The 18,938-nt window shown below is 38.8% G+C and overlaps 3 protein-coding genes across 7 annotated transcripts; 2 read left to right on the forward strand and 1 right to left on the reverse strand.

Moving 5' to 3' along the window:
• Window positions 1–1,485: 1,485 nt before the first annotated feature.
• Window positions 1,486–5,449, forward strand: LOC147856804 (pentatricopeptide repeat-containing protein At4g39530-like). Of its 3 annotated transcripts, XM_087328707.1 has the most exons (3): window positions 1,486–1,637; window positions 2,068–4,265; window positions 4,297–5,449. In XM_087328707.1, the coding sequence occupies exons 1-3, from the start codon at window positions 1,535–1,537 to the stop codon at window positions 4,303–4,305; spliced, it is 2,310 nt and encodes a 769-aa protein (XP_087184833.1). In that variant the 5' UTR covers window positions 1,486–1,534; the 3' UTR covers window positions 4,306–5,449. The 3 variants fall into 3 exon arrangements, with proteins under 3 accessions (XP_087184833.1, XP_087184832.1, XP_087184834.1); XM_087328706.1 differs by having other exon boundaries at window positions 1,493–1,637; window positions 2,068–5,449; XM_087328708.1 differs by having other exon boundaries at window positions 1,497–1,637; window positions 2,027–5,449.
• Window positions 5,450–7,020: 1,571 nt separating this feature from the next.
• On the forward strand, window positions 7,021–10,940 carry LOC147856805 (uncharacterized). Its single transcript, XM_087328098.1, has 10 exons — window positions 7,021–7,146; window positions 7,344–7,411; window positions 8,286–8,326; window positions 8,625–8,749; window positions 8,929–9,062; window positions 9,335–9,391; window positions 9,499–9,634; window positions 10,101–10,163; window positions 10,538–10,581; window positions 10,703–10,940. The coding sequence occupies exons 3-10, from the start codon at window positions 8,298–8,300 to the stop codon at window positions 10,790–10,792; spliced, it is 678 nt and encodes a 225-aa protein (XP_087184224.1). The 5' UTR covers window positions 7,021–7,146; window positions 7,344–7,411; window positions 8,286–8,297; the 3' UTR covers window positions 10,793–10,940.
• Window positions 10,941–13,566: 2,626 nt separating this feature from the next.
• On the reverse strand, window positions 13,567–15,971 carry LOC147856806 (uncharacterized). Of its 3 annotated transcripts, none has more exons than XM_087328063.1 (2): window positions 15,482–15,971; window positions 13,567–15,424 (listed from the first exon to the last, which is right to left on the reverse strand). In XM_087328063.1, the coding sequence occupies exons 1-2, from the start codon at window positions 15,858–15,860 to the stop codon at window positions 13,992–13,994; spliced, it is 1,812 nt and encodes a 603-aa protein (XP_087184189.1). In that variant the 5' UTR covers window positions 15,861–15,971; the 3' UTR covers window positions 13,567–13,991. The 3 variants fall into 3 exon arrangements, with proteins under 3 accessions (XP_087184189.1, XP_087184188.1, XP_087184190.1); XM_087328062.1 differs by having other exon boundaries at window positions 13,567–15,436; window positions 15,473–15,971; XM_087328064.1 differs by having other exon boundaries at window positions 13,567–14,878; window positions 14,975–15,971.
• Between the last annotated feature and the right edge of the window lie 2,967 nt (window positions 15,972–18,938).

Here is an 18,938-nt window from a genome sequence, read left to right on the forward strand (position 1 = left end):
AACCATGCCCATGTAAAACATTCCTCTTCCTTTGGGCCTTCCTATTTGACCTTTTTGTTGAAGATTGGATGGCAAGCTCCCAGGGAGCTCCACAAGCTTTCCGACATTGTGTGTGTGTAAGTGTACGAGTATGGTTGGTATTGGTGTCATGGCTATCCTAAATGAAGAGGCATTGTATTGGAGTGAAGCCTCCTTCATGAACTTTAAAGACGAGTCACTTACTTAGAGGGGGAGATTGTGGTCTTTTGTCAATTGCATGGCTAGGTAAAAAGCTTTGTCAACAACGCCATTAACCATGACTAAATAAAATGCCTCCACTCGATGCCTAAATGGCTAGGTAAAAAGCTTTGTCAATAGATCCACAACCATGACTAATAACTATAATCCCTCCACTCAACGGTTAAAGCTCCCTTTCCTGTATGAACCCTCTCCATATCACGTTTCCGACATATTTAGACCATAACGAGTATTGTTGGTATTGGTTCATGGCCATCCTAATCAAGGGGGCTTTTGATTTTCAGCGAAGCAGCCTCCACCAACTTTAATATATGAGTAACTTAGAAGAAGAATTGTGTCGTCAACTTTGTGGCTAGGTGAAGCTTTTTGTGTTGATGATGGAATGTTAATAAGATGGGTTCCATGATCACAACTAAAAATTCCTTCGTTGTAGTAGTTCACACGAGGCTAAGGTTATGCATGTATAATTATCAACCTCTCATTCCAATTGCATTCTACTTATTGGGACTTACGTCTATCCAAGAGTCCCAATGAAGAATTGTCGTGTGTAGTGGATACCGCATATCTTTACGCAAATTTAAAGCCGTAACCTTTTAATGTGCCATGTTGTAAGTTTATAAGGGGAAAGTAAACCTCAATGTGATTGATTATTGTCTAAGGCGAAAATGAAAACACTCAAAAAGTTGAGATTAATCACAAGATGTGGATTTGAGATCATTAGTGGTAGTGGTCGAGTAGTTGTAAATGTGCCAAATGTGAGAAGTTGCTTCAATGATAAATGACCAGTAACTAGGCTATGGATAATGGTAGCTTGATTGATTGGGCGCAATTGATGGTTTGTAAATCAAGGAGCAATTGGCACCATGAAAGTAAGTTATTCACGAGTCATTCGCCCAATGCAGTTTCTAGTGTTCTTCCGGCATATCCCATCGGTGTTTCGAGTGTTTGGCTCGGTTAATTAATTTCCAAGGCTCCTAATCATCACTGATTAGTTCTTAATTACCTTCATTAGGCAGAGCAAACATATCACCATTAAGCAACTTATTCACGAACCCTTGGCTCAATGCAATTTCTCGTGTTCTTCTGGCATATCTCATTAGTGTTTCGAGGGTTTGGTTTGTTTAATTAATTTCTAAGGCTCCTAATAGTCACTAATAAGTTCTTAATCACCTTCATTAGGTAGAGCAAACATATCACCATCACTAATCAAACATAATTAAGTTAATCACCTCCCCTACGCAGAGAAATGATCATTATCTCTGTTTTTAACAGTGTTGGCCGATTCCCTTTTCGTGAAATGTCGCAGAAACCATCTCGATTGGAAAGAAGACATGAAGAAGAAGAAGAAGAAGAAGAAGAAGAAGAAACAGGCACATGCATAATTTTCTATTCAAAGACAAGTAAGTAAATGATTGTATTTAACATGGAATCATCTCAATTGATCCAGAAAGCGTAATGCTGTTCAAGTATCAGAGAAAGAAGAGAGATCTATGAAGAATCAAACGTATACTATGTATACTGACTGACACATACATCCATGTGCATATCAATATCAGTAACAATCTCTCTCTCTCTCTCTATTATATATATATATATATATATATATATATGTATGTATGTATGTATGTATGTATGTATGTATGTATGTATACTTGATTCTTCACAGATTATTCTTCATGTACATACACATACACGTACACATGCACCTACTGCATGTGCATATCAACATCGATATCTATGTATATGTCTGCTTGATTCTTCCTAGATCTTTCTTCTTTCTTGAATGTAGGTCAGTGTAACCATTTAAAGAGGAGTTCACTTTTCCCATAGATATGGATCATCCTCAATGTATAGCACACTATTTGCGTCGATTACAAGAATGTTGTAAGAACAGAGAAATCTGTGAGGTGAAGAGAATCCATGCCTTACTGCTCGAAAATGATAGTCCTGAATCACATCAAGTGGAATTACTTGACCATCATTTGATTCATATCTATGGAAAATGTTTCTGTCCTGATGATGCCCGTTGGCTATTTGATCACATTTCTCAGAGAAATGTGATCACTTGGAATATGATGCTTTCAGCATACTTGCAAAATGGTCTTTTGGCACAAGCCATTTGTTTATTTCAAGAGATGAGAAAACAAGATGTTGAACCAAGTGCGGTAACTTTCATCACTACATTGAAATCATGCACTCAATTATACGAAGTTCAATATCTACATACATTGATCCATAAGAGTGGATTTGAGTCAGACGTTGTTGTCTGCAACGTGTTGATTCATATGTTTGCGAAATGTGGCAGCATAGGTATGGCTTTTCGTACATTCTTGAAAATGCCAGGGCGGGATTTTATCACGTGGACAACATTGATTGATGCCTTAATACAAGATGGGAAATCAATGGAAGCTTTACAATGCTTTAAATATATGGTGTCAGATGATGGGTTGCATCCTTCGGCTATGACATATGCCACCATCTTAAATGCATGTAGCTCTCATGAAACTTTGGAAGAAGGAAAATCTATACATGATCATATCATCAAGATTGGCTATGATTCATACGAGTTTATTGTTTCATCACTCCTCACGATGTACGGTAAATGTGGTGTGGTGAATGATGCAGTATGGTTATTTGATAATAACATTAGATTAGCTACTACAACATGGAACTCGATGATCTCAGTGTATGTAAGACATGGGCATTCTAACGAGGCACTTCAGCTTTTCCAAGAGATGCTTCAACAAAGTATCGAACCAAATAGTGTTACCATCATCACAATTTTAGATGCTTGTACTGAGGTGTCGGCATTTAAAGAAGGGAAGTTGATCCATAACTGCATGCTTGACGTGGGAATTAATTCAAATGCTGCATGGAATGCATTGTTGAACTTCTACGGGCATTGTGGAAGTCCATTTGATGCAATTAATGCATTCGATAAAATGACTCATAAAGATGTGGTCTCATGGACTACAATTATTCAAGTATTTGCAAATAGTGGTTGCCATGATCAGATTTTTCAATCATTAAATAATATGCAAAAATATGGTGTCAAACCGAACAAGGTCACATTTGTTAACGTTCTTAAAGCATTCAGTAATTCTGGTAAAGTGGAAGAAGGCATGATGATACACACCATGATTGTTTGTGAGAAGCTGGAGCTTGATATTGTTATTTGTAATACTCTTATTACTATGTATGGGAACTATGGAAATCCCATAGAGGCATGCAAGATTTTCTCCTCAATGTTGAGATGGGATGCTGTATCATGGACAGCAGTGATTGCTGCTCATACCCAGAGTGGGTATGGAATAGAGGCTTTTGGGTTCTTTTTGCAAATGCTCAAAGTTGGAATTTCTCCGACCAATATCACATATGTGAGTGTTTTTGATGTGCTCACTGCCATGGAAGAGGGCAATATAGTGTACTTTCTTACTGTCGATAGTGGGATTGAATCAAATACTCTCCTCGGGAATGCTTGTATAAACTTCTATGCAAGATGTGGAAAGCTAGAAGATGCATTTCATGTATTTGAGAGCTTGCCACATAAGGATATTGTCTCTTGGTCTACCATTGTAACATCATATGCTCACCAAGGTAAAGGCAAAGAAGCTTTTGATCTTGTATTGAAGATGGGATCCTTGGGTATAAAGCCTGATGACATTACCTTTGTTAGTGTGCTTTCGGCTTACAGTCATGCTGGATTAATCATAGAAGGCGTTCAGTTTTTTCATATATTGCATGAATATGGGATTCAACCATCAGAGGAACATTATCGATGCATCATGGATATGCTTAGCCGAGTGGGATTGCTTGATATAGTAGAAATCTTCATCGATAACTTACCCTTGCATCCAACTATAGTAGAATGGATGACTTTCCTCAGTGCATGCCGTGTCCACAGTGACATTGAAAAGGCTGAGTATGTTGCAGAGTATGTGATCGAGTTAGACTCAGAGAATCCAGCTGGTTATGTGATCCTTTCCAACATCTACATTGCAGCTGGTGAGCAAGTAAAAGGGGATAGGGTAAGGAAACAAATGTTGAATAGGGTTAGAGAGGATGTAATTGGTGGCATGTTCATAGAAGAGGAAGATGTTATCAGTGATCTTGCAGTTGGTGCTTGAAAAAAAAACATTTCACCAAAAGATTCGGAAAAGAAACTATATGAGATGTTTTAGGCGCCATCATCAAATGAGAGGGGATGTTTTTCAGCCATGTTGGCCCCATACCAGGAATGTGTCAAAATTTGGCTTTATAGTGTTGAACTTCCAATCAGAGGGCCCTCTACCATCAGTTTGTGGAGACGAAAGTTTCCATCAAAGAGATGTGGCCCAGGAAGAAAATATACTCTTTTCCCCTATTCTATCATCGACTCTCTAACAGTATTTGTCATTGGTGTATAAATGACTTTGGTAATTCCATTGGTTTGTGAAGAAGATTTTCCATTTTGAAGAGTTTTGCCAACTTCCGAGAGAAGATTAGTTTACTATTGGTCTGAAGAGCAGATGAAGGAACTTGGGCTGTGCCATGAACCAATAGCAAAACAGTGTGGTTGGGCAGGTGGGAAAATTTTAAAAATTTGCCCTCTGAAATTCTGAACAAAGGAATTCCATTGGTTCTAAAGTCCATTGAACATGTCTGCCAAAGGAAGAGTTGTTACATTCTTATGCAAAGCTTATGAAGAAATGAAGAATGTGCTAATTATTTTTTGGCAATGCTTACCATGTAGATCACTGAAGACTTTCTCCAAAGTGGAAGATTTGATGCTAACATTGTCGTTTGGGAGTTAAAATCTTGATATAAATGAGGTTGTAAAGTTGCTAGGATTTTGTAGATATGCTTACATGTAACGTGGGCAAATGAAAAGTTTAAACTAATGGAAGAGTCTTGGAGCCGATAAGGATGCCTATAGACTGACCTATGGAACTTAAGCCTTTCAAAGTCAAATTGGGACTAAAGAACTTGTATTCCTATAATGCCACCTCTTCAAAGTGTTCAAAGTAAACACATTTTCCTAAGGGGTTATCTAACCTTCGATACAAAAGTTTGCATTTGTTGGAGAATGCACAACTCATTGTGGAGTGGACCATGCCTCCATGAATGAGTGCTTACATTTGTTGAAATATTTGGATGTATTACAAAGCCTCAAAATTTATGGCGATCTATTTGGTACAACGTTATGATAAAAATGTTTTTGCTGTGCTAGATATATTTGGCCAAAGATAATTACTGTCATAAGACCTTAATGCATCTCCGCCAAGTTTGTTTACCAAAATTGAGCTTACAAATTTTATAGCAATCTGTTATATGATGAAAGTAATTAGAGAATGCATCAATATGGTGATCATGATCCAAAGATTACGTCCAAATTTTATTTTCCTCAATTGTATACCAAATTCCTTGTCTTTAAAAGATTGTTGTGGATCTATATTGCTTGTTTTTTGGACTTGTTATTTGATTGATTGATTTCAACGAAAACATTGTTTTATGAGTTTGTTACTGCATGCAACATGGGAGGGATTGATAAGGAAACGGATATCCTTATGACGATAATTTAGACTCAGCTAGAAGGAAACTAAACCTAAAATCAAAGACTACATAAATGTTGGTGATTGTAAAAAAGACTACACAAATATTGAACTTCATTGAAAGTTAATTATATCTATGAGCCATAGCGGCTATATTGTTGCCCATGGTGCTTCATACATAAAGCTCCAAGGCTATAGGCTAAAGGTTCTTTGTATCCGCCACTCATCCATACCCTGTCTTCTGGTTTGGACATGACCTTTTGGAAACTTAACTACTTGAGTATCTTAACAAGATATTTCATCCAATAATATATAACAACAATAAGAGAATATTACAAGATTAGGTGACCTACTTATTAGGACATGAAGTTTTTTGAATGGGAGTTAATAAACTTAAAAGTACATTTGAAACCCTACTTTCAATGTTGATTTCCCACGTCCATGGTGCTCGATGATCAAGTTATGTATCATTATTGGATGCCACGTGGTGCATGCAAAACTTAAAAGGTTGTATGGTTTGACCATATTTATATTTATATTCTGTTTTTGTGTCCCTCGTGGTTCTCAACATTAGCATGTTTTCTTTTTTGCGACTTTCTTGCGGTATCGATGTTTGGGAGGACAAGGCTTGCATTGAATTCTTTTGAAGATCTATTCTGAATTTATAACTAAACTTATACCAAATTTGCAGACATGGTAGGGTAGGGGAAAGTGACACATACAAACTATACACCAAAGTAGGTGACCTTAGGGACAAGTTGTCTTCGGAGTTCGAATCTATAGAAAAACGCATGTTAAGCGGGAACCTAAAGCTCGAGGGGTTCGGACTACAGCGGGCATGGTCATGGAGCCGGACAAAAGAAGCGAATCTATAGAAAAACACATGTTAAGGGGGAACCTAAGGTCGAGGGATTCGGACTGCAGTGGGCATGGCCATGGAGCTGGACAAACCTAACGAAAATGCGGAATGGACGGGGTGGAGGCCTGGGATTGGGAGACCCTCTAAATTTAGAGACTGCCCAATTAGTCTATAGAAAAACACATGTTAAGCGGGAACCTAAAGCTCGAGGGGTTGGGACTGCAGTCAGCATGGCCATGGAGCTGGACAAAACTAGCGAAAATGCGGAATGGCCGGGCTGGAGACCTGGGATTGGGAGAGCCTCTAAATTTAGAGGCTGCCCAATAAGCTATGAGCTAAATTTACATGTGGTCTTCTTCTACTACTACTACTACTACTACTCCTTCAAGTGCTCTGTTTCAGTGTTGGGGAAGAAGAGCTCATTAGAGAGAATTGGGCCCCCAATTCCTTTGCAACTGGCTTTACCAGAAAGGGCTTGGCTATGGCTTCTTTCATCACACTTCAGAGTTCAAAGAACAGGTAAAAAGAAGAAAAGAAACTAGGAAGAACTGAGTCATGTAGCTATATCTATGAGAGAGAGAGAGAGGGAGAGAGAAGAGAACGTGGAAATAAATAATGCTGCATATTTCACCCCATCTCTCTGCACGTCTTTCACTTCATCGTGTTTTTTTTAAAAAGATTGGATCTCCATGGCTTCCTCTTTTGCATCTTAACAGTGAACACCATTTCCAAAATCATCAACAACAGCAGAAGACATTGTTTCTTCTCAGCTCTCTGAAAAACGGTATGCTTTAATCTTACGTTATATAATTCCTTGTGAAAAAGCTCGCAAATTTTCCCTTTGTTTCCCCCAAATCCCCTTGCTCCACCCCCTAAATATACAGTCACTTCATCCCCTTCTTTCTCGATTATATGGTCAATTCAGCACCTTTTTTGTTCTCTTCCTGCGGCTTAAATTAAAAGGTGTTTCGTGAATTAAGAAAAACTCATTTGAGAAAATAAAGAAAAAAATTGAGGAGTATTTCAGAGTTCCCATTTCCCTAATGGTATTCAGTTAGGTTTAGGTTTAAAGAAAGTATTCAATTCGATTATTATGGATTCATCAATTTAAAAAGTGCAAATTTGTATAAAAAACTACACCTTTTTTTGTTCTCAAGTTGAAGGGTGAGGAGTTTAAAAATTTATTAAAAAACTTACAAGACTGCAGTCAATTAGGCTAGCTGAAGTGGTTGGATCTTATTCTTTCTTCTTCTTGACATGTGGAATAAAATTCTCGTCCTTCTTCACAATTAGAGTTCTGTGCAAGAGAGCCATTTTGAACTAGTTATGGCTACTTCCTCGAGGAATTTTTTACCTTGTGGATATTTGTTCAATATTTTAAGATTGAGAAGCAAAGTAGTTTTCACGAAGAGGGAATGTAGCAATGTCCCAATGTTTTGCAATGACCAGGATTTCCTTGTATATTGTTTCTTCCCTTAAATCTACTTTTTATACAAGGATTGGAAACAATTGAATCTCAGTAGGGAAAGATAAAAGACATTAAGTAAAAATCAAATCATGTGCTAGAGTGTTTTATATCCACTTACAAATCTGTTATCGGGAATGTTATATATATGCACTAATCCTCATTATTGGTTGTCTACTTTCTTCCTTTACAGTTTTAAGGTATAATGGTCAAGTTGACAGCGATGCATTATAGGTATGTTGGAATCCTTCGCATAAAGATTGGGAAAGTTCTATGCCATTTGTAGAAACTCATAATGTTGTAGAAGCTTATAATGCTCGACAGTGTAGGGAAGCATAAGATCAATGGCCTCCTTCCTGTAAAAGGAATGCCAAATACTTGTCTAACAAAAAAATTCTGTGTAAATATTGTTAAGAGAAACTCTGAAATGGCCTTGAGTTTCTCATAGATTCCACAAATGCCATCAGTCAACACTCTCTTGATATTTCAGAGTTTTTCCTGATTAATCATGCATTTTTAACGTGAAATACAGGCAAGTGGTTGAGCATGCTGTCTTATTAAATTTGCCATACCTTCAAGGAGACCAAGAGTCACAGATCTTGCGAGCTCTTTATAACCTGCAATTTGAGTTCGATCCTATCCTTCAACTCTCAGTAGGTAAGAGGTATTTGTATTAGCCTTTATGTGCTTTCTTTTGTTTAGGTTACTATCTTAGAAACATTGTTCTGGGTTATGCCAACATTTTTGTCGAGTTCAAGTGCTTCTTCATGTAGAGACATTACCTCTTTGTGCTTATATGGAAAATATGGTTTTTATGTGACCCAAAATATGTTCAGGTCGTGTGCTCGACAATCAAAATCTGGTTACTCATGCTTTAATTATACGCTTCCCTAGTATTCAAGTTCTACTCGATTACTATCAGTCAAATGCTCATTCCAATGCTTTTGCCAAAATTGGTCCTCATTTACATGTAAGTACATACAGTGATACATACTAGAAAAACCTTTATTATTGGCACTACCTTTGTCAGTTATATACATGAAAAGACATTTTAAAAACCTTTATTGGAATCTACCTTTGTTGTTATTCATCTTTGTTGGTTATATACAAGAAAAGACATGTATTATTTCCTACCTTCGTTGGTTATATTTGTCATTGCCACATGAGATATAAATGAGCATGAATGAGAATACCTTGATGTTCACCATTTTGGTGACCTTACAACTTAAAAATGCTTTGCAGGGGCAGTACACGGTAGATTATTTAGCATCAGTTCATGATTATGGAAATGGTGGATCCGTAAGTACACATTCTTTCGGTATGCCTAATCATAATGTTCTTAATCATGTGCTTAAAGTGTGAAAAGCTTGTGAATAATTTTGCAACTAATATAGGAGGGTTTGTAGGTTGGCCCGAAATGGATAAACCTTACTTTCCTCAGTTTCAAGGATAATCTCCTCCCAGGAACAATAGAAAATGTTGTGCAGTCTCTCTTTGATTTAGGAGGACAACTGGATTATGTGATCAAAGACTTGACTGTGGGTGAGTAATAACCGTGTGCATAATGTCTTTTTCTTAATGTACAGTTGCTATGTTTTGCACTCATTGTTAAATCACGCTATTGCTAAGAGTAACAAGGAAGATAGATATAAACATCACCAGCATCTATGGGAGACTGAATGTTGATGATTGGGATGGGTCACAGGGCTAAGTCCATGTTGATGATTGAACTTGGGTCCCCTCAATGTCATGACTAGAACAAGTAAATATATTTTCACAACCCTTTTAATGTATTAGATTTTCGGCTCATTACGAGTCGCCTTAACAAATGGACCTCCTTCACCATTTATTCAATGATGTTTCTTTTAAATCTTTCATGTCTGTAGGTTTCCACCATTTTTGTCCACATTTCGTAAGGCATGTAGGCCGCATGCACATGTCCTATGCTTCTTGTATGCAAACAACCCACAAAGATGAATAATGAATAGAACCATGTGGATTGTTATAGGTGAAAATCTTGTTATTCAAGATGGAGCTTTCACCCATGCGTTTGGTGTATATTTATCATCAGGTTCATTGGGCTTCTAATTTTTGGATCACTTAACATCAATCAAGGCTTAGGGTGATAAACCCAAGTCTGGAGTACCTTGAAGTTTTTCTTCATTTCCACAAATACACCTAAAAAAGTTCTCCTATTTTCCCAAATGCCCTCGGTCAACCTCCTCAAGCAATTATTTGTGCTATTTGAGCAATTATAGAGGTGGCTTGATGTCACCCTCCTTTTCCTCTCTTTTGGAGGTTAACCAGGGTCATTTTGGAAAATAATGAGAACTCAGGGGCATTTGGGGGGGTTAAAGAAAAACATGAGGGGATAACTCTGAGTTTTTCCCTATTTTTTAATAGGTCATTGTAAAGCAAAACAAATGACTATGAATGTTTTTGCAGCCGAAGATTTGGAGAGGTTGCCGAACAATCCTCGTTATGCTTCTGTAAGTGTTGTAATTTTATTTATTTGGCTGTAATCCTTCTGGATTCTACACTAATCTGCTCGGCAACTGAAAGTTGATAGGCAAACTATTTCTTTATTAATGTTAAAGATTTGTTGGTCAGGTCATTAATGATAAAGTTGTTCCGGCGGCCGCAAAACTTTTCTCGGTGAAGTTTTTGGCGTTCAAGCCATTTTTGACCGCTCGTCTCTGATGTTATTCCTTATCCACTTCTCAGTTAACATAAAAAGTTTTGCTACTTTTGAAAACACACTTTTGTATTTTCAAGTTTTGGTCTTTAGCTATGATGTATTGGCATCCTTCACATTGGTATGGGAATAAGTTTTGGTTTTCGGGTTAGATAGGAGTTCAAAATACTGAATGACTCCGACCGACTATCTCTTACTTGTTGTGATAGCTGAGATCTTATTCTATAAATTCGTTGATTTCATTCTCTTGATTGTGTTCTCGTACTCAAATGTTTATATGGAATTTCAAAGTAATCTTGGGTTTGATTTATGAAGATTTGGAGAGGAATAGAAAGGTTTTAGGGTTTTGGGTTCAACAAGAAACATGGCCACAGCTTGTGTTGGCACTTATAGCATCAAAGGGAATCTTCAACTTAAGGCTTATAATGATACTCTTGCGGTGGATGTATCGATTTCATGAGAAAGAAGAGCAGTCTTATGATAAATAAAAGCAATTTCGAGCAAAAAACTTTGTTAAGGCCATTTATAAATTGCCCTTAGAATGCACCTGTTAAGATGCATTCATAAAATAAGAAATAAGAACATTCTTGGTTTTAATTATTATTTTTTCAGTAAAAAAGCCTAGAAGTGATTAGAGAACAGGCATATGTAGAAAATATTGACAATAAAGTCAATGAACTTGCATACATATCAAAGAAGTTGATTTATCATCTCCAAATGGAAGCTAGCTAGACATAGCATCTGTTGAGCTCTCATGGATTGATCCAAAGTGGTTAATCATGACATGGTGGAAGCTCATACCTAACTTATCTCATGAGGTGCATGCTAGAGCTAGTGCAGTCTTGTCAACTTCGTCGAAGCATTCCTAATTGCCCAAGTTCACAAGGAGAACTTTGTGGGGTATTGAGTGATGTCCCCAATAAGCTCTAATAAATCCTACAACTGGAGTTCAAGCAACATACCTTATCGACCCAAGTGAGAGAAATCAATGCGAGATCTAGGTGGACACTCAAGCTTATGCCAAGTTCTTAAAGTTATGTCCCACTACATTTTAAAATTGTTATGCTAAAATATTAAAATCTCTTAAAACGCTATCACCCACTTGTTAATATTTAAATAATTTGGACAACAACATTCCTTGAAACTTGGATCTTTGGATGTATCAAATAGCACATCAGCCAACCAAAGCTCTTTTTTCCCTCAAGGTTTACACCGTCAATTTTATCCATTTTTACTCCTTTTTTTTCCAAAAACTATCCATTTTTACTTTTATACCCTTACGAATGAAGGTAACCCATCTACTAATTTCCTTTGATTGTAATTTGTACCACCAAATTAGGGTATGGTTCTTAGGTTGTGGTTAAAATGTGCAATTGGTTGCCTTATGCTATTGGCATGGTCACATAAAAAACAAGGGTGAGTTGAGGCTTGTAACAATAGGGTTGCCAAGGGAGTCGTGACCTTATGTGCAACAAAAACAAGTTATAACTTCACACTCAAATTGTTTCCCAGCTTTCTACTCTTGAGGCTGTGACTTGTTTAAAGTTTGCCCACACACTTATCATTGCTTTGAACGGAAGACATGTCTTAAAACAACTAACAATTGTAATGTGAATTCAGTGCACAACAAGTTATGACCTTAAATGACTTGTGGACAACATCTTGATTTTCTCTATACCTTGGCCGCTGCCTCTATGATCATTGACCTAAAACTGTCTGCACAATGCACTTGTCGTTGTATCGACCATGCTGTCTAATCATGGTCTACATACTACATAGTACATACTTGATAAGTGATAACACACCTCAAAGACATCACGCGAGCATGTGCGCACCCGCCTAGATTAAGGAAGGTATTTATTTTCTCATGTGGGAAAGAAATGCCCACTTTGCTTTAACATATTATTCCCATGTGGGAAAAAGCTACCCACTTTTAGCAATGTTTCCTTAAAGATTGCAATGACAGTATTAAGTCAAAGGCTAGAGTAGATTAGACTAACCTAGAGTGGACTGGAGTGGAGACCAACAATAAGCATTCAAAAAATAGTAATGTTAAATTAAGTGAGAAGCATATGGCAAAGAAGCAAGTTAGCCAACATTCATTCATTCCATTCATTGACAATAATAAGATCTCATATCTTCTCTCATATCATCTGATCTGATTGAGGCAATCCACAGATCATGCAGGCATTCATACATATACATGGATATACACATACATACATACATACATAAAATGGAATGCATTACATACATACATACATACAGTATATACATATGATAGACAGTCAGATACATACATATATACAAATGTCATACATTTATGCATACATCATATACGGATGTACACACTCATACACTAGAATTTATGATATATTCGAGCTCATGAGGCATACATACATACATGCACATATACAATGTCATACAGACATACATACACACACATACACAATGTCACCATTCATACACAGATACACATACATACATACATATACACACATATACAATGTCACCATTCGTACACAGATACACATACATACATACATATACACACATATACAATGTCACCATTCATACACAAATACACATACATACATACATACCAAGGCACATCTAATATACATAGATGAATATCAACATATATACATGATAATATGAATGTCTGAGTTTCGATCTTTGCCGGAAATGCATATATGTTCTTGGAGACCCCCAAAAATATTGTCAATGGTATAATGGATACAAAAGAAGCCACACATTACCTTAAATTTAGTTGATGATGAAAAAAAACTCCAAATTTCAATTGTACTGTCTCTCTATACATATACACACACATACATACTCAATAGAAATTGGGCAGTTGCCATGTGCCCATCACATATATATAATTGTGGTGTCCACAAACTCAATGAATTTGCAAGCACTCACTAAATCTAGCCAGAGTGATCAAAAGCCCTCTCAAAGATTCTCTTAAAACCCTTCTTTCAATTGCATACATATAAACATTTGTTTGTATAGAATGTTTCGGAAGTTAAAGATTGGTTATCACTAGATACAAATGTGAAGGAAAAAAAAGAGCTCACAAACTTAGCAGAAAGGAAAAGAGGAAGAATCAAGGGATGGGATAGGGTTATGATTTGAATAAACACATGATGTACAGAATAATGAGGTGAGGGAAGGATCAAAACAAATGAATTTGAATCTTATTTAGAGCTTCTTTTGCTGGGAGAAGAACAGGGGTCTAGCAGCCGGCCGCTTGTTGGCGTGGTACGAGGAAGAGGTCGAGAGCTTCGATCGAAGGGGCGTGAGGTAGAAGCGGAGGAGGCCATTATTGCTCTGGTGATACACACTAGACTGGTGATGGTGAAGATACTGGGCCCCATTGGCATTGGGATTCACATTCTGATGGTTGTGATTGAGATTGTGGTTAAGATTGTGATTGTGGTTGAGATTGTGATTGAGATTGTGGTTAAGATTGTGGTTAAGATTGTGGTTGAGATTGAGATTGAGATTGTGATTGTGATTGTGATTGGGATTGGGATTGGGATTGGGATTGGGATTGAGATTATGAGTATCCGAGGAGGCCGGAGAGATTTTGGAGGTGCAACGAGGTGGGGCGACAACATTAGGGCAGTGTTGGAGGTCTATGGTGGTGGAAGTGTTGGGGGTCGGGCCCAACGCGGGCCTAGGCCTAGTGGTACGGGACCGCCAGAAAGTGCCCGGACGGCCGCCGGCCGGCTTCATGGATTCAGAGCCACAAATGGCCGCCCCGCAGCTCCGGGAGCGCACGAGGAGGATCGTGGGCGACGATCCTCCCCCGCCACCCGGGCCATTGGCCTTCCACATGGCGCCACGCCATTGGCGGCCGCAGCACCTCACGCCATGCGGGACCTCCTCGTGTTCCTCCTCCTCATGTTCTTGTCCATGTGGCCTCGTTCCATTGGCCGATCCGCCACGTGGCCTCTTGCCATTGGCCGGCTGTCCCCCCGGCTTCTCTCCATGCAATTGTGATAGACCAATTGGAGTGGCCGAGCTTCTCCTGCGGAGCGTAAGGGCCGAGCTTATGGACCGGAAAGAGCTCCTCTTCTGAATCTCTAGTACCAAAGAATTGCAAGCATTACTACTCAATCCATGACTGTAATCCATTAGACTTGTCAAATTACCTCTTAATTCCTTAACTACAACAATACCTTGATTTAATTCCTTCCTCCTTATCAATTCTCCTCCTCCTCCTGCTGCTTCTTCTTCCATTTGCTTCTTCTGAATCTCCATTAATCTTTCTGCATCATCCGCAGCAAAGAGAGCTCGCAATGTAACCTTCTTCTGCATTAATGGACCTGAAACTAACCCTAAATTTGTCACATTCACTTCTTTTTCTTCTTCTTCTGAATCTCTTCTTTCTTCTTGTCCACTTGAGATTTGATGGAGCCCTAATTTCACACTAGTCTTTTCACACACCGATTTGCTTCTCCCAAATCGTCCCATAACTTCATTTGATCTGTTATCATTCTCTCTTTCATTTGATCTGTTATCATCTTCTCTTTCATTTGATCTGTTATCATTCTCTCTTTCACTCGATCTGTTATCATTCTCTCTTTCATTTGATCTGTTCTGATTCTCTCTTTGTGCCGCCATATCTCCTGTGGCTGCTCCTGACATTCTACTCTTTGCTGCTGCTGCTTCATCACCGCCATCACTTTCGTTTTCTTCTTTTTGCCTCTGCATTCTTCCACAAATTCTAAATTTCTGAGAAGAATCATCGCCATCGCCATCACCATCACCATTTCTGCCACCGCCACCGTCCTCTACCCTAATCTCCTCACCACCATCCATCATCACTCTCTCATGATCAATTGTTGTTATAATTTCTTCCAATTCTTGCGGATCTTCTTCTCTTATTGTTGCTGTATCCTCTGTATTATTGTAACTATGACTATAGTAAGCCAGGGACAGGAGCTTAGCCGTCAAGCATGAGCTGCACACACCCATGGTCTTGCTGTGGTGAGGACATATTGATGATGATGATGAAGAGGAGGATGCTGATGATGATGGTGGATTAATGGAGTTTGGACTCATCAATTACGAGCTTATAAGAACTAGGGTTTATAGGTAGTCTTAGGGTTAGGGCTAGCTAGGTTTAGGGTCAAATTCTACCTTGAGCCAAATTCCAATACCATATATATATTTAAGTGTGAAGGTTAGAATTATGGTTAGGGTTAATATAAAGGGAAGGTGTTAAGATTAGAATTACGGTTAGGGTTAGATGGGTTTTATGGTTAGAATTAAGGTTAGGGTTAGTATAAAGGGAAGGTTTTAAGGTTAGAATTAAGGTTAGGGTTAGTATAAAGGGAAGGTTTTAAGGTTAGAATTGGGGTTAGGGTTACATGGGTTAAGGCTCGAATTAGGATTAGGAGAAGGTTTAGATGGGTTACGGTGACAAATTTGAGAAGGTGTTAGGGTTAGGATGCAATAATTGGCCTCCTCAGAAAGAGAGGTAATGAATCGGCAAAATTAGGGTTAGGGTTAGGGTTAAGGGAGACATGTTGATTAGGAATTAGAGATATGGTTAGAGGTAATAATATGAAGCTCTGTGTTGATGACAACTTTTATTTATTGATTTAATTTTAGGGTCAGGAACTGAGAAGGAGGAGGAGATGAGATGACTCTGCAGACTGCAACACAAAATTGAGCATACAGAAGAAAGAAGAAGAAAGAAGAAGAAGAAGAAGAAGGAGAAGGAGAAGGAGAAGAAGGAAAACAGAGCAAAATAATGAGGTGTGAAAATGAAGGGTTTTGGGGGGGGGTGGGCGGGGGAGAGAGAGAGAGAGAGAGTGCGTGTGTGTGTGTGGGAGAGAGAGGGAGAGAGAGAGAGAGAGTGTGTGTGTGTGGAAGAAGGAGAGAGAGGGAGAGAGAGAGTGTGTGTGTGGAAGGAGAGAGAAAGGAGTGTTTGTATGTGTGGAAGGAGAGAGAGAGAGAGAGTGTGTGTGTGTGTGTGTGTGTGGAAGGAAAGAGAGAGAGAGAGAGAGAGTTGTGTGGAAGGAGAGAAAGAGTGTGTGTATGTGTGGAAGGAGAGAGAAAGGAGTGTGTGTATGTTGTGTGGAAAGAAAGAAAGAGGAGAGAGAGAGAGAGAGTGTGTGTGTGTGTGTGTGGAAGGAAAGAGAGAGAGAGAGAGTTTGTGTGTGTGTGGAAGGAGAGAGAGAGTGTGTGTGGAAGGAGAGAGAGAGAGAGTGTGTGTGTGTGTGTGTGGAAGGAAAGAGAGAGAGAGAGAGTTTGTGTGTGTGTGGAAGGAGAGAGAGAGTGTGTGTGGAAGGAGAGAGAGAGAGAGTGTGTGTGTGTGTGGTGAAGAAGAAGAGAAAGAGTGAATTGTGTGTGTGAAAGGGGAGAGAGAAAGAGAGATACAGAGAGAGGGTTTCTGTAGAAGAAGAAAGGGAGTGAATTGTGTGTGTTGGGGGGGGGAGGAGAGAGAGAGAGAGAGAGAGAGAGAGAGAGAGAGAGAGAGTGAGTGAAATGTGTGAGAGAGTCATGGGGTAGAATCAGATGGTCGGGACAGGGTATGTGTCCATGTGACCCTTCTCGCCTTCGATGGCTCTCTCCCTGACTGGCCAAAGGAGCGGGCATAGCCAGCAGGGCTAGGGCATTTTAGACCCAAAAGGAGCCTTTTCGCCCATCCATCTCTTTCGTCCCAGGTCACCCCAATGTATAGAAGTATGGATACATATACAATGATACATATATGAATGTCCCTCCTCTTTGCATGCCCATCTCTACTTTTCGGGTTCACACCCGGACGCCTTTCCTTCTGGCTTTTTGAAGCTTTTTCTTCTCCTGCGAGGGAGAAAGGGGAGGGGAGGGGAGGGGGGGGCAATGTCTCTCTCCCTCATACGTTATTACTATTTCCTAGAAATTCAAAGCTCCCCCCAGACACTAGCGATTTTCGGAAAGATATTTCTTTTTTGTACAAATGCATAAAAGAAATGATTTCATGAGTGAGAGAATGTGTCGACAACGATTGATGGATGGATCAAGGTTTTCAATGGGGCCTCCCCCTTCGGACACGCAATCTTGGATACGAGAGAAAAGAAAGCATGGGCGGGCGGGCGGACGGATCCGATAGAGCATATAAGACCAACCAATGCCCGCCCTCCCCCCCGAGCGGCTTTCTTTCTTTCTTTGTTTTGATAGGGTGCCGGGATCGCCCGGGTTTCTACCGAGCCTCGTAGAAGAGACTAATGTTTGTGTGTGGATTAATTCGCTCTAGAGAGAGGTAATTCGATCTAGAGAGAGGTAATTGGTTCTAGAGAGAGGTAATTCTCTCTATAGAGACGTAATTCTTTCTACCAGGTAATTCCCTCTAGAGAAATGTAATCCTCTCCCTAGGGAACCGTTAGTTCTTTCTTTTTGTTTTTCTTAATTTGGAATAGTTGTTTTTATTTATTCGATCTGCATATGTACATAATTCGAAGGCTAAAAATAAATAAATAGATAAAACCCAAACAACAACAAATAATAATAATAATAATAATAATAAAGTGTTTTTGGTCCTATTCGAAATTCTTCCTTCAAATTTTGTTTTTGTTTTTTTTTTTGTTTTGTTTTGGTGGCTCCTAAAATTACCACAAAAAAAATACAAATCAAAATTGAAGTTTTTTTTTGAAGCGTGCAGATTTTGAATGAGAAGATTTTTTGGTTTTTATTTAGTTTGAGATTTTTCATTGATGAATTGATTATCCATTTATTCATATTATTCATATTATTCAATTATTAAGAAAAATTTATGCCACCCTCTCTCTCCCGCCCCTCATTATAATTTATATTCATTCATTCATTCCTTCACACCCTTTTGATTTCACCAACTTCTCACCCTTAGACACACACACACTCTCTCTCTCTCTCCTAGTCCCTAAGAACACTCATTCTTGTCTTGCCTTCCCTCAGCTACAAGTCGACACTGAGCACTCAATACATATACACATGTAACATGTCCACAATGAGCTGAGTGAAGGATGGCATGTTTGATTGAACGATAAGACCATCGTTGTGTTTACTGGCGAAGCAAGAACAGTTAAATTTACACTAACGGGGTCTCATGCGGCCTGTTCTCACCAAATCTTGGGTTATGGCTCCTTGACCGCACATCAATTCTAATCTTGTTTG

The sequence above is a fragment of the Azolla caroliniana genome, unplaced genomic scaffold, assembly GCF_043228905.1.
Source record: "Azolla caroliniana isolate FFs.n. ecotype wild unplaced genomic scaffold, voAzoCaro1.0.p SCAF_12, whole genome shotgun sequence".
NCBI lineage: Eukaryota > Viridiplantae > Streptophyta > Polypodiopsida > Salviniales > Salviniaceae > Azolla > Azolla caroliniana.